This window comes from Artemia sp. Qi Xiang Cuo, chromosome 11 (assembly GCF_049724085.1).
Source record: "Artemia sp. Qi Xiang Cuo chromosome 11, ASM4972408v1, whole genome shotgun sequence".
In the NCBI taxonomy this organism is placed as follows: domain Eukaryota; kingdom Metazoa; phylum Arthropoda; class Branchiopoda; order Anostraca; family Artemiidae; genus Artemia; species Artemia sp. Qi Xiang Cuo.
The window spans coordinates 29,056,895-29,072,950 of NC_142804.1; the positions used below are offsets into that span (position 1 = coordinate 29,056,895).

At 37.0% G+C, this 16,056-nt stretch overlaps 1 protein-coding gene across 3 annotated transcripts in view; it reads left to right on the top strand.

Annotated features, from left to right (window-relative positions):
- Positions 1 to 16,056, top strand: part of LOC148946848 (very long chain fatty acid elongase AAEL008004-like) — an 82,907-nt gene that overhangs the window by 19,991 nt on the left and 46,860 nt on the right. The window contains exons 3-4 of one of the 3 annotated variants that reach the window (XM_089096664.1): positions 9,665 to 9,855; positions 12,988 to 13,068. In XM_089096664.1, the coding sequence (XP_088952790.1) occupies positions 9,665 to 9,855; positions 12,988 to 13,068 (272 nt within the window). Of the gene's footprint in view, positions 1 to 9,664; positions 9,856 to 12,987; positions 13,069 to 14,542; positions 14,624 to 16,056 lie in introns of all 3 variants that reach the window. The other 2 variants (XM_089096667.1, XM_089096666.1) reach the window with 2 other exon arrangements.

The window sequence follows — 16,056 nt, forward strand, 5'->3', positions numbered from 1 at the left end:
TTGTTTTCGGCAATAACCCCTTATCCTGTAAAAATCTAACTGCCTCTTTTTCTGTCTTTGGCAAATCCCAAATTGTAATTTTAACATTCATTTTAGATCACCCGTTTCACTCAATTCCACTCTAACAACTGTTTTATGATCGGTTATCTCTCACGCATCTGTCCTGGTAACTGTCGCGTCTCCAGTTTGACATTTCATATGTACTATATAAAAGAGTCCGTTTAACACATAAGTACCGAAAAATTATAGGCTTTTTGCCGCCGTCCAATATTCAAAGATCTAACAAAGTTAGCTACAAGCTTCCTTTTAGCACATGAAAACAATGTGTTAGCTAACAAAATTGTTAGTGTATTAATCAGGTGTGACAAAACAAAATACTGGCTTGACCCTTAAGATATTTGTAAGAAACGAAGTAACTGATAAATATTGGCTGTCATGTAATCTCTATATCAAAGTCTAGTAGAGATGGCCAAGCTCCACTACAGCTATTGGTGGAATCGCATTCCAATCTCTCGTTACGGGAGCTCACATAAAATATCCAATCATCAGTTGTTACCACACCAACGCCATTTTTCCTGATATAGATTCTATAACATGCAGGGGCGGATCCAGGATTTTTAGGGGGGGTGCAAAATAGGTTGATCCGCTAAACTTGCGCTAGGAGCAAGTTTAATTACCGCAAATTTCCGTTAATTAGGTAAATTACACTACTTTAGACTAAGTTAGGGGGGCGCCCTCACCCCTGGATCTGCCACTGATAGCATGAAAACTAGTTATCCTGCTTAGCTCCATTATCAGTTTTTGAATGTTGTGCCTTTAATCCTTCAAAGTTTTACTCCAACAACAATTGATGTTTTAGAGAGAGAAATAAGTATAAATAAACAAAGCAACTCACCGCAGCTGATCGCAAAGGCAGATAGCTGTATTGAAATAAATAACCCTTGCTCCGTCCTAACCTTAAACAGCCAAATTCGCTCACTCACGCAGGAAGGGATGGGGCAGTTCCCTTCCTTGAAATATCTCGATTTATATAATTTTCCAAAAATATACTGTATTTGTCGCATGGTCTGCATCTTCTGTTATCTTCTTCAATTTATTCCCCCTCCCCTGAACTAATTTCCTATGTACGTACAAGTTTCAAGCGAGAGGGTACAGTTCCTCTGTGACCTGATGTACCTGTCGAAGTGCCACTTGTCTTACTAGCCGATCACCACAGTAGACAGAATATACCAGTAAGGTTATCGCAGATCATTTCTGGTCTTCGTTCTCGGTGCGAACAAAAAGCTCCTCCCACTTATTTCTACATTAGCGGGAATGCGGGTTAGTCTGTTTCCGATTGTTTCAATGCACTTTGATGGAAACAATCGGAAACAGAATAACCACATGCCCCGCTAATCTGACTTCGCCTATGTTTATATCTGCAAAAACGTTCTCCGGAGCACTCGCACCCCGGTCCGGGTTTTTATAATGGGTGAGATAGAGAATGATCATACTGGATAATTATATGAACAGTGCTGATCACTTTTAAAGACAAAATTAGTAGAATATATTATTAACCTTTGATGACGAGGTGATTTTACTTGATAATTTTTTTTTAATTTTGGGAATTTGCCATGCTGGAGTAAGCCTCCTTTGTCCCTGACCTATTTATTATGATTTTGTTTGTTTATCTTTTTAGCCTTCTTTTTGAGCTCAGCTCCCTGTTGGCTTTATTTAATTACTTTTCTGTGTTTATTTTGTGTGAAATAAAAATTTTGAATCTACTTGTTCTACCATGCTCCATACATTTATGCCGCGCTTTGCAAACTTTCATTAACCCATGTTTTTTCGTGTCACCAGCGACACTTCTGTCACGCATGGCGCGCCACCTGATTTAATCTTATTTTGAAATTCGACGTTGGCTTGGTTTACACTCTTATCTGTATATCTTAAAACATGCCGGTAGAAACATCCTTCATTCCTCGGAAATCATGTTCTATTACTCATAAATTACTGATAATATTTACAAATCTGTTGCTGAGCAACTTGATCTTTATTTTCACATTAGATAATAATGAGATTACGAAAGATGAATCACGAAATGATTATGTATCTATCTGTGCTTGCATAAGCTCGAAATTTAATGAATTAGCGAATACAAACTAAAATAAAAAGTATCTGATCAGAATGTATTTTAGCAACATAAAATTATGGCTTCCAACAGCTCTTTTCATAGGACTTCACGAATTTTTGCAAAAAACAGAACAATTCTGTAATAGCTGGTGTCTTTCATCCAACGTAGATCACTGTTTCCACCTTTTTTTTTGTTAAAAATTTTCCTTTTTATTTTCTTTTTGCTCCACCTTTTTCTTCTTTTTTTTTGCTACAATTTTCCGTTGGTGGGTGGCTAAATTCCATATACTACGCGTAATTAATTAAAAAAAAATCTCTAATGGAAGTGGAGAGCGAAATTGAAACACATAACGAGTGAAAACTATTCCTTCGTGGTTTATCCAATATATATCTACAAAATTAGCTTAAAAAAAACTGACTCGTGATATTTCTCTAAACTTTGGAATTTAAAAAAAATAGTGATTTACTGTAACCAGGAGCAGAAAAGTCCTCGAATGGCCTCTGAAAATAATAGGGATAATTCACAAGGCTTTCAATTGTCTTTTCCTGACTGCTATCCATAATTTTTAGTATACAATTTGGATTGTGTCATTAGTATCTTCGAGAAATTGCAGGTAAAAAAGAGGTTCAGCTATTATGGACTATCGTCCTTGAGTAACGCCATATTCTATGCGAAGTATAAGGTTCACTCTCTTGGTGCACAGCATCAGGAAAACTTACGCAAAAATGCCGTTTATTTCTATGTGTTGCATTCCTGAATTTCTTACTTAAACTTTCATATCTAAATCATGTTCTTCAGAAAAAGCTCCAATTTTTCTCTTTCGGACGAGTCTATTAGAAACATTACACATTGGGGGGTGGGGGGGGGGGGTGGGTGTGCAAATTCATCAAAGCGGCTATGGCATGACTTCAAAAACAGCAAAAAAACAAACATAATTCAGTCTCTAGACGTACAAAATCTTGTCTTTTTTTGTCGATAATGGTACAAAATAGGCATAATGCCATTTTGACAGGTTTCATACAAAACATCGTAGGCTTTTTATTTCGATTTGACGTCATTTTTAGGGGGTTGGGCAGGCACGTGCCTAGGATTTGGGGGGAGGGGCAATAGTAAAAAAAATATTGGGTGGGCAATAGTCTTAAAAAACTACATTATATTTGATAATTGGATGAGCAGTGCCCAGAAATTCAAAGAGAATTTAGAGTTTTGGAGAAAGGGGGGTTGAGACCCCCCCCCTTTACGTTTCTGGTTTCTGATATCAGAAATTCACGAAATAATTTCGTGAAGGTATACGAAAATTTACCATAGAAAAGAATTATCTCTTTTGAACCGTGGTTATCAGTTTGAACTACTAAATTTGTTGTGTTTTCGAATTTATTCCCTCCCCCCTTCTAAAATAGCTGCCTTATACAACCCCGTCATGGGGTCTCATGCATTATTAGATCTACAAACCCAAATAAAACACAATCTAATGGTCTGTATCCTTTTAAAATCACATTTGAATACAAACAAAATGTAGCAAAACTGCTCTGAGAAATTCACGGAGTAATTTAGTGAAATTATACGAAACTTTACCCGTGGAAAAAGTGACGAGGGTAAAAAGGGATAAAAAAGGCGAAATTTACAAAAATGTTGGGAGTCTTGATTTTACTGCCATAAATGTCCTTTCATGTGTATAGGCTCAGTCTTAGAAGTCGGATCTTGCATCAAAATGCTGAATTTTCTCCACCTTGGATGTTTGAGAGGACTAGAATTGGGAGAGGGGCAGGGGAACATTAAGAGATATTCATATTCGTTGCACTCGAACATTGTAAATAATAGATTCTGGTGTTTAACCAGTCACTTGAAACAAGAAAAGAAAACAACCAAACAGGAAAAACATTCATTGAATTCAAAGTTGAAACTGGATAAAAAAACAGCTATATATCTGTTGGAGGATGGTCTTATACTTGTTGCGGAACCAGACGGTAAAGCTTGCTTAACATCCAAGATACTTTGTAATGACTAACTCCAGTTTGTCGCGATCTTGTGCCAACTCTTCGGCAAGCCGGAGCCAAGTAGCTATTGCTTCTTCTTTCATACTTTCGAAAGCAACCAATAGGCTCGTGGTCGTTTCTGACAATTGCCTGCAACTCTCCAGTTGACTGCCTGGTCTCCTGCGCCAATCTGATAAAGGAACACGTAAAAGTACTTGCTTGATGATGCAGTCACTGGGTCTTCTCAGGACATGGCCGAGCCAGTCTGCTCTGGTTGACTATCGTGTTGGTGGGTTCAATGTTACAACAGTGGCAGTGTACTTCGACGTTTAGGATTCTGTCGGAGTACGTATCATACCCTCAGGATTTTTTGTAGATAGCGGTGGTCGAAAATCACGATGATGAGACTCCTTCAATGGCCAAGTTTCAACAGCATGGAAGAGAACGGACCTAACAGATACTTCGTAGACACATGTTTTGGTCTTCATCATGATGTTGCTGTATATATCACGCAAAAGATTCTTGTAGATTTTTGAAACTCGAATCTGCCTGTTTTTCCCCTTGATTTCCCCCCAGATTTTCGGGAATAGACTAGTTTAAAATTTGATTGGACAGTTAGATTACCTGCTAGACAGTTACATTACCTGCCTTAAATTACATCAGAATCCTCTGGCTTCCCATTTCCCCCCTCTTACATCTCCGTGGTTGAACTTTACGGCTTTAGTATGCTATTTTCATGATTTTTTCGTGAAAAAATATTTTTGCTGTAATTTTGTTCGAGTTTAAGCCTTTAAACAAAGAGTTATCGATGAACTGTGTATATTAAAAAACTGTAGTTTCTTATGGGTATCTGATAATTTACCATTTTTTCGCAGTGGCCCCCTCGCCGTCGTGATATCATAACTCCTTGAAAGGAGTTCTGGCCTATATTTAGGCATTTTTCTCTTTAAAGCCCAATTTTGACTGCTGCATCTGAACAAAAATTGTTAAAAAACTATACGTTTACCACTCACTCTGATGCTGCGGAAATTCCATAAGACTCGTAATTGTAAAACGAAATTTTACTATCTATGACTTCAAGAATTGAGAGACTGATCATCTTGCTTAGATAATCTAGGAAAATTCAAATGTAATAGTTATGTTTTTCCATTATATATGATTTTTAATGAAAAAGGTATATTTTTCCTTTCAATTCTGCGTAATTCATCAAACAAAACCTTGAGCTCTCTATAATGCTGACAGAACAGCGTTCGACAGGACCATCCCGTCGAACTGAATGGATGAAGAACATTTACCGTCGCTTGGCTTAGGAACTGTTCTATATGGTCTAAATCTAGAAAGAAATTGTGTATGGCACAATCTACCGATTAAGCATAGCGCTGTTGATATTCTCTTGTAACACAGAAATCAAGTAGCTACAGCAAAAATATATCCTTCGATTTTTCCTTTAACACTCTTTCCAATTGATATCTTTGCCAGCCTATTGCATTCCCCAGTCTTAAATCTGGTCCCATTCTGGGGAATGGGACTTCAGTCCCATTCTGGGTAATGTCCCATTCCCCAGTCTATTGCAAGTCTAATATAGCCTTAGGCTAAATGCAAAATTTATGATTTCCCTCTTTCCTTTGAAGCTAAATTCAGTGATTAAGTTCGATCTATTCGTTTAAATGATGATGTCAGGTTCTACGTAAGATCGTTTTAACTGTGGAAATACTTATTTACGAATAGGAACAACACCCCCCCCCCGCGCATTTAATTTAACTGTGCCCATCTGTGCGTGCATTGTTCAGTCTAATATTGATTTTTTACTCCATTTATGCATCTTTCACTTATTCTATAGCATATATTTTGTAATTTCAGTTTCATAGTTTTATTTAAATTGGTTCTTGTGCTCATTTATTACCTCAAGGGCGTAGGTGAAAAAAGAGTGTTTCATCGAAAATTCGTAACCACGATACTCTCCATTTATCAGAGATCAGTTTATTATCTTCTTGAATTTACCCCCTCTGCTCCTCAGGTTTTGAAACCTTGACTGTATCTAATGCTCATCTTTGGTCGCTATGCGAATGCAACCCGGGTACGAGGTGATGAATATGAACAAAACCCGCGGACTTGTATAAATAGATAACCTTACAGTTGGCATTTACTCAATAGCTGCGTATTGTTACCTAATAGTAATCAACCTGATTCTTCCTTTGTTGTGGTTCCATTCAGGTCGACAACTTTAAACCACTCCTGGCGTGAAAAAAACCAGTTTAATGAAGATTGTCTTATTGGTTTCAATCATTAAATACTTTGGTTTGTTTTTTTGTTATCCTTTAGTTTCTCTATTTCATTGCGGAATAACCTGTTTAGACGCACAAGCCGTGTTGGTTGAATGAACCCGGAAAGAATGGGCGCATTTCCCATGTGTTTCCCCACTCAAGTTGAAATTCGTGCTTGCAATGTGTGTCACTAGTATACTCACCTTGTAAGGAGCTATTGACCTGTTCTACAAGGTCATTTTCGTGTTTACTGCGCGTCTGACTTTTGATTTTATTACTTACCAGCAGGGGGTTGCATTTAAGATCGTTTTTTTCCTTTGTTACCTTGTAGGTGGTAAAACTTAATGTAAAGAAATAAACCTGAGTACAGATGCATAGAGGCTAGACGATAAGCACAAACTGACGCATCTGTGGATGATTGTTCTTAACCACTTATTTATCTTCTTTTTTTTTAGAAAAAATCCTTAATTTTCTTTTCTCTCTTTCTCATAATGCTTACTTTTAACAAATTCGGCGTGTTGACTTTCCAACTAAAAAAAAGTACATTCCATTTGGTTTTATCTGTGGAATACTGAATAATCAATCGACCTTATTTCTTAGTAGAAAAAGCACCAGTGGCGGATCCAGAGGGGGGCGAGAGACGCCCCCCCTAGTGCAGTCTAAAGTAGTGTAATTTACTTAATTAACTAATTAAATATTAGTTACCATTACTTAATTAAATTACTTAATTAACTTAATTAAATAAGTTTGGGTTAATTAAACTTGCTCCTACCGCAAGTTTATCACATCAATCTATTTTGCTCCCCCCCCTAAAAAACAAAATTCGGATCAATCTATTTTGCCCGCCCCCCCCTAAAAAAAAATCCTGGATCCGCCCCTGAAAAGTACTCCTCAAGCACGCAAGTAGGACCTTACTGAATCTCTTCGTGCTTACTAGCATTTCCACTCCAGAGATTGCACCAAAAGACGCTTTTTTTGGTGCCAAATGGCACTTTATGATAAAGTTATCCGGACATTTACAAAAAACACGTAGATATAATCAAGAGGTTTAAGTGGTAACCTCCTACTTCTACTAGTCAGTCCGCCATTTATGAAATTTCCTGGGGGATGAGACGGAGAGTATGTTAGAGGGAGGATTGTAAAACTCGGATCTTTATGATTTTCGACCACATGTCGATGCTCTTTACATATTTCCTAGCCTTTCCACTCCAGATATGGCACCAAAAAGTATTATTCTTGTGCCATATGCCACTTTATGATGGTGTTATCAAGGCAAATTTTTAAAAACCACGTAGATATGAAATTTAGCTTTTTTAATTAGGCCTTAAACAGCTCTCTAGGGTGTTGCAGTATCCTTCTAGTTCTATTAGTCAGTAGACGATATATGAAAAATGTTAAGGGGCAGGGAGGGTGAGTATACGAGAGGGGGGATTATAAACCTTAGGTTTAGGGTTTTCAACCGCACAACATTATGATGGTACGTTTTTCATTCTTCCCAGCCTCTCCATTCCAGAAATGGCACCCAAAATATACCTTTTTGTGCCATGACACTTCGGGATGTTGTTATAAAGTAGAACTTGTGAAAAGCAATTAGCCATACAAATTAGCTTTCAAATGAGCCCTTAAACAGCTATCAGTGATGTTCCAGTGCCCCGCTAGCGGCGAAGAAAAAAAAGTAAGGAGGAAAAAAGACATCAGTGCTACCCATGCAAAAAAGTGATCTTTCTTGTTGTTCAAGGTAGGGGACTGTAATTTTCTAAGAGCGGTTTTCGACAATGGTGGTTCCAATGGTGTAGTTTTCTTGTTGATCTGACGCCATATTCGAGGGTTTTCAGGGTCTTTCAATATTCCTGTAAGTTTTCAAAATAATGTTTTACTATTAAGTTTAATCGAAATAATGGTTAGCATTCCTAAATTCACTACAAATTATTTTTTTTACTTGGTATTTTTTTTAACCGAATTTTAACATTTTGGTTACTATGGGCCGTGGTTCGCTCTTTACTAGGTTGCAGCTATCGCTGCAGCCATGATAGTAGGGCAGTTTAGCTGAGATTGTTAAGGAAACACGCGTCTTTTCAAAGTCATAGACCAGACCTCGCACTTGACGGAGCTTTAGTACTTGGTTGTTTTTGTTCATTTACATTATGCGTAACAGTTTATACGAAATCCTTTTTCTGATCATTTTGTTCGTATTGGACACCAGCAGAAGGTAATTTTCTAATCATTTTTTAAAAGTCCCCTGATAATGGCTTGACTTGGATTCTCGTTATAGGCTGGGCGTGGTGCACCTAAAGGTTTTATTGACTTTTATGTTGCAAACGTCAGAAATTTATTGGAAGTTTTAATCATAGAGCACCATTCAAATGTACCTAGTGCATTGACAAAAGAAAAAAAGGGCAATTGGCTATACTTCTATAGGATGCTATCCATGGAAGGAGTTAAGGTTATTCCTCGTAAATTAAGATGTCAGTATAGATACTTTTGGGGGTTTGTGTCTGTTTTAGGTCTGGAACTGCACCCGGGTCGCAGCGAGATATGGCTGAGGGTTCTAGGCGTTTACCCGCCCGGCGATTAATCCACGGAAAATACCCCCCCCCCGCGGAAACTACCTCCCCCCCGCAGAAAATTCCCCCCCCCCGTGGAAAATAAGGCTTTTCAAATTTGAGAATTTTATTTGAGTTTAATTTTTTTTAATTTCCGTAGGAGGAAGGAATTTTGGTACTTGTGTATTATGTGCCACTCACTCAAGTTTACGCTGTGTAAAATTCGAGAACACACTGTTGTTTTTTGCTACTTTAGAAATAAATTTTGGCTATAGATTTGTACATTAGGGGGGGGGGGTAAAGTATAGCAGGTCCCCCTACGGAAATTTAAAGAATAAAACTCAAATAAAATTATCAAATTTGGAAAGCCTTATTTTCCACGGGGGGGGGGGGGTATTTTCGGGAAGGTAAAGACCGGCTACCATGGCTGAGCACCCTCTCTCCTTCTTGCTCACACTGAAAAGATCTAAAACATCGTAGATTATTCACAAATTCCCAAACTAATTTACCATTAATAGATTGGGATCTAATCTAGTTCGAAATGGTGACCATTGGCACTGTCAGAAAGAAGGACTCGAAAGGCCTCCATCCCAGGTTGATTTCCTGTTTTATCTAAGTTGTCAATACATTAAAAAGATTGATGAATAATTGGCCTCTTAAAGAGCTTAGGGATTGTCGCTACCGTGCCGTCTATTGGTTCTCTGCAAGTTGTTTTCTTTCTTTTTAATTACTCAAAAAGTTTCTTTAAGTATGAATCTTTCATTTCAGACCCAAGAGTTGAAGGATGGATGTTTATGAGCTCACCACTTCCAACATTCTTAATCTGCATAACCTACGTCTTTCTTGTCAAATTTGTTGGACCAAAATTCATGGAGAATCGGAAGCCATATGAGTTTAGGAACCTCCTCATTATTTACAATTTTATACAAGTTCTCTTTAGCACTTGGCTTTTCTATGAAGTAAGTCATTTTTTTCTCACCTTTTCCCGAAGAAAAACATAACACATTTTCTAAAAATACATCTGAACATCCCAACTTTGTATTATTGTGCCAAACATTTGTATGAAAATTTCAGACATCTGCAGGAAAACCTTCTGTCCTTCCCCTGTTACTTTTACTTGCGGCACGATCAAGCTCCAGAGCTGCTCGCGGTTGCCGTCAGGTGTCTTTGGAAATCTGTCTTTTTTCTCTTTAGAAAAGAACTCCTTGAGTGACCACTCCATAAGATCTCGAATAATTGAACGGTTAGTTTCATCATTAAGTTAATGCTCAGTTTTTGAAGTTTTGCTTTAATTACATTTTAATCTTTCCAAACGTTCAAATTTTGCTTACTTGGCTCTTTGACCTATGACTAAGCTGGAACATTTAACAACTTAATACCTCAATTAAACGTAACTTAATTGACAAACATAACATAGAATCTTTGTCAGCTTTGGCCGGACCCAGTCAAATAAATACTTGGTCCCATTAATCCTGCTGACTTTTACGTAGCTTTTGCTGCGGAACAAAAAGTTGACCCTTAGTGTGTTTAAAGCCCTAAGGTGGAATCCTTATTCAATAGACGGATTAGAATTCATAACAGGAAACTTATATCTTACGTGAAATATGGGGAAGCTCTTTCCTATTTCTACTAGAAACAGCCTTTTCACCTAAAATACCGCATCAGGCTCCAGGGTAAATTGCACTGAAGAGACGGATGTTCAGATGTATGGATACAAAAGCTATTTAATTGGTTGACTCATCTAAATAAAGAGATAAAAAAAAATCCAAAGAAAATGTAAGACAAGCTAATTCTAAGAAAAATAAGGCGGGTATTTCATGTTATTAGTAATTATTGTTGAAACAGGTTCTTAAAAACGCCGCTTTCACCTACCTCTGTGTTAGTTTAAAGCCAAGAGTGGAGTTAGCATTTGGAATGCGGTAGGCCTTTAATGTCAAGGCTACCTCGTTTATGAAGCGTTTAAACTATTTGCGCAAAGTAGACTTTATTCTCAAGGGATTTTAAAAGGATAAGAAGAAACGACTGCAAGGCCTTTTGCACATTTTGAACCTACTCTTGGCAACACTGTTCATAAAGGGAAGGCGCTAGCTTATTTGAAGGACTGCAAGAATTATCTTGCAGAACCTGCTAAAATGTCAACGTTCATCCTGTTATAATTATAGAAATTAATCGTGCAAAGAAAACATCTTTTTTCAAGATCGTAAATATAAGAATACGTAGTAAAAAAACAGAAAAAAAACTGGTGCACCTAGGATATATCTCTTCAGGGTTGCTAATCTACGGCAGTAATGGAACTAGTGATTAGGCCAGTGGTCGGCGACCCTTTTAGCCAAAGAGCCAAATCTATTCGTTAATTTAGTAAACATTTATTACAATATTATACCTTCATGAAATTACGACTACCTGATACTCTTTCTGACTACAAGCTTCTTTCCAGGGTTGCCACCAGGTAAAAAGGAAATCCCTAACATTTTCAGAAAAAAATCGCCATAGTTTCATCGTTAACTTTGGAAGCCTGAAATGATTGGATTTACAAAATATTTCTTTTTTTATTTATCTATTATCTTTTTAATCCTGGCAAACGAAATCAGGATGCATAATATCATTTATAAACGCAATAATAAAAACTTACAAATAGTCTTAGTGGTACTTGGAAATAGCTTGTTTCGAGGAAGAACGAAACCTGATTTTCAGGAAGATAAATTTCCTATGGAGGTTTCCAAAGAAATTTTTGAAATTCGGGGGCAGCGGAAGCACTGCTGCTGGTCAAAACTAACTTAGACTTGCTGGAACACGCAAGTCTCACCGTCACCGCGTACCCCGCGATCGACAACCAATCGGTACCCTCAGCGCGACTTGAGTGTTTACTCGTGGGTATTTGTGCCACAGCCACATTTAAGGGACGAAAAAGCCACATGTACCTCAGGAGCCGCAGGTTGCCGACCACATTTTTAGACTGAACAGAAACACAAAAGTACATAAAAATTAGAGACGATAAGCGATTTTTGAGGGGATAAGATTTTACTTCCTCAAAAAGATTTTTTGAGGGATCTTTTTACTTTTCTTATCTTTGGTGCGTCACTAAAAAATACTTGGAAAAAATCATTAAGTTATTATCTAAGGGTTTAATGTCTTCCAAGAAAGACAGTCAAGTCTTAAATGGTGCAATGCAGAAGACTTCTATTGTTTGAAATTCAAATTTGCGTCTCTTTTTTGCCTATCTGGTGGTTGCTTCCAGGCATCTACACAAGAATTTGTTTCAGGCAGGGCCCAATATTGTTTTTTTTTTACCAAATTTGGGAATAGCTGAATTAATGCAAAAAATGTTAGAAATGATGGAAAAAATAGTATTAAATCAGATGGACGACTTCAAATTCACTGGGATTAACTTCTTGTTTTGACAGATGAAATGTATGTAAAATAAAGTCATTTTTCTATCTAGTTCTTATTACATGTACAGAGGATGGGGGAGGGATCTTGATGTTTCTGTGATGAAGCAAAACCTTGTACACTTGCCAGGTCCAGTTTGTCCTTTCAGCTTAGTATTAAGTAAGCTAAAAAAAACGTACGAAATAGTTGAAGTTTTGTATCTCCTCAAGTTTTGGAATATGTGCGAACTGTCGCAATACATGCAAATTGTGCATGCATGTTAATATTGATAACACTGCTTATTTAAAAATGTATGCTTAATGTTACTTACACTGTCTATGTAACGCTGTTCTTACGTGAGCCTACAAGATTAAAGGATTTTCTAAAATATATTACTCATGACTCGGGTTACTGAGGGGATTTTTGATTGCACAAGTGTTTTGTCTGGGCTCCACTTTAACCAGAAGCTAAATTTAGTTTTATTTAAAACACGGGACGCTATTTTGAGTCCTTTCTGTTGCTAGATCCGCAATAAAAATACCACGTGTTTCTATTTTCTTGGAAGGCCCTGCTTATGATTTTCTAATTAAATGTGTCTTAAAAAAGAGGATAATCTCTTGTGTCAAAGTCTAGAACTAAAGGAAGCACCCACCAGAGTTGTTATATGTGTATGTTCTTTTATATTTAGTGTTATATTTAATTATTAAATTATGCCGTTACAGACATTGATGAGTGGTTGGTTGGCGGATTACAGCTTTAGGTGTCAGCCAGTCGACTTTAGCTACCGCCCAAAGGCGATAAGGGTAAGATTTGACACAGACCCAATAACGACCTGACATTACAGTAGACGGCATGACACCTTGGGCGAGGGACGTCCAGTTTTTGCGTCATTACCGCTTGCTTTATTTCTAATTAGAGAATAATGTGGCTTAGCCATTTCATCCCGCGCCGCTAGGCTGTTTTTGTCTTCTAGCCACTTCTGTTGCCTACTTTCTGTCTCTGTTTCTTGATCAACATGTCTTTACTGCATAACAATTGTAACTAAATGTAAGACCTGTAACTTACTACTTTTCTACCATAGAATATTAGAATTAGCTACTAATCAACTGGATCAACTAAATTAATAGTTGTTTTAATTAAAAAAAAGATAGTCTCCTTATTAACGAGGAATTAAAGCAAATAATATAAATCTATATACATTTTGAATTTCTTTGTTTTTGTTTTGATGTAACGTTAAAAAGAGCCTAAATCTTATGCTCATCAAGTTTTATTTTATATGCAAGAATCGCACAAATACAGAAGACTAACCATACCCATAAAACGATGGCAGATATTGTAGTTCAGTCGTGGCTAGTAGTAGGTTATCCAATATAGAGCCTACCGCTACCCTTGCCTTTTCTATTATCCTTTATTTTTAATTCAATGAAAGCATTGATAAGACACCAATTTTAAACATTCAATGAATGTTTTGTGCTTGTCTTGTAGAATTGCTATGTTCGTAAAAAAAAGAAAAAAAAAAAAAAAAATCAAGCACCCCGTGAGCTTAGCAATAGCAATTCTTTATCTGCTTCAATATATATTTAAACAAGCTAAAATAATAAGGGTGAAGTTAGGATCAGGATTGTCATTGAAGAGGGGACGGAATGGATACGTACTCCCCTTTTATCTTAAGAAATGACAGAAAAGCCTTTGAAAAGTATGGATTTAAGTATATGTTGCACCAATATCAAGATGTGTTGCAAGATTCATATAATATCTTCAGTGGCGTCAGTTCATGAAAATGTCGAGGGGAGTCGGGCAAAATATATTTCAAATATATGGGAGGGGCATTTTTGTTGTATTTTCAGCAAAAATACCAAAAAGGTATTTTTAAATGAAAATACGAAAAAGATATTTTTCGAAATCTAAGGGGGCGAGTGCCGTCCCCTGCCAGGCTCCTGCACATCATCCGCGCTGATGTTGTCCGTGAACGAAACTGTATCTCGAAAGTGGTTATATATATAACGCTACTGGAAATATTCCTTGTTGAAATAACGGCTTGATCCTTTGTTATTCTTGATGGTAAATACACGATAATAATGAATTTATTGCTTCTTTTCCCCATTAGAGATAGAAAAAAGGGTATGACGGATGGCTCTATTTGATTGTGTTAACCTGCGGAAAAATAACGAGTTGTCAAAACTGGAAGGACGCTTTTCGACCGCAAGTGGTTGGCGTACAAGCTCGACTCTCTATTGCGTTATAAGCGTTCTCATCTCGTTTTTTTTCTTCTTCCAGTATGGTAGAGGCGGCTGGTTCCATGGATATAGTCTAAGGTGCCAGCCGGTTGACTACTCACTCAGCAAAATGGCCATGAGGGTGAGTGGACTCTGCTAAACGCCAAAGCTTAGGTTTTGGGCGCTGAGTCGAGGGCTTCCTTCCAAAGCAACTCGATTCCCATTCTCTTTTGGCGCATTTTTTTTTTTTTTGAACGTATGAGCTGAAAGTCTAATTTTATTGTTGTTTGTCTTTTCTTATTTTGTTGCTTTCGCTATCTCGGAGTTCAAGAATTTAAGTAGTGGATGCACTAAAATTGAAACGCTGAAATGTTTGAATGAGAAGCAAATAAAGTAGTTTGTAGAATTGCCTTTAAGGTTGTCTGGAGAATTTTGACGTCTAGGGCAAACTGACAACTGTTGCTCATAGTAAAATCATTTATCCTTAAAAGACAATTCCAAGATTGGGAGTGACAGCCAAAAATTTGTAGTTTTGTCGTTATTATTCTTTTCTTAATGGCTTTCATTTAGTCTTTTGTAAAGTTTAACAGAAAGGGGAATAAAAACGTGCTAGAAAGTTTTCCATTGCTAGTAGAGCCATCTACTTTTGAACTTTGAGCTGGTAAATTGCAACTTCCCTGCATAGTCTGCCAGCTGTACTATGGTATGTAGAAAATTGATTAGGCTTTTGCTAGCTTATACGTTCATTCTATCGCTAGCACTTGACTGAATATGTGAACCGAAAAAGCTGCCATTACATACTTACACGACACACTTCTGATTTTCGAACAAATATGCCTACTCTGTAAATTAGAATATTGCATTGTAAATAAGCTTTTTGATGCCTATAATTTTCGGAAGCTGTTTCGCTGTTTTTATTTTACCGATATGTGTTCTTGACCGTCTTGTTCTTCTGGTGCATGACTGCTGTAAAATATGCCTTTGCCTCGCGATCAAGGCCATTTCAGATGTGAGAGGATTAACTCCCCATCCTCCTCCTCCCCCAGCATTATGTTTCCATTAAACTTCACTTTATGAATTTAGTAACCTTTCTAAAACTAATCCCAAATCTTCAAAACTTACTCTCCTGACCATAATTGTACGTTTGCCGATTATAATCTACGTATTATGCACTTTTAGGCATTTGAGTTTTTGAGTCCCAATTTAATCTTAAAACATAAATATGGCTTGAAATTTTCCTAAAAATGCCTAAAAATTTTCTACGAATTAAAGCCTTCTAAAGGCCTGTTGAATTTGAAACTAAATATCTTTAATCTTAGAATAAAATATAAAATAGCATAAATATATGTGTGCTTTTCATTGTAGTTTAGAGCTTAATAATAATACCGTGGCTTTTGTACCAAGTTTCTCAAAATTCCTCACTTACTATTACTTCGGTCATAAAATTTTTCAATTTACAAAAACCACACATAGTAATTTGAAAATTCCACGAAACTGTTGCTATATAAGTCACTCATCAGGGCGGTGCAACACTAATTACAATCCTAATTGTTTCATAAAGCTTAATAGGAAATA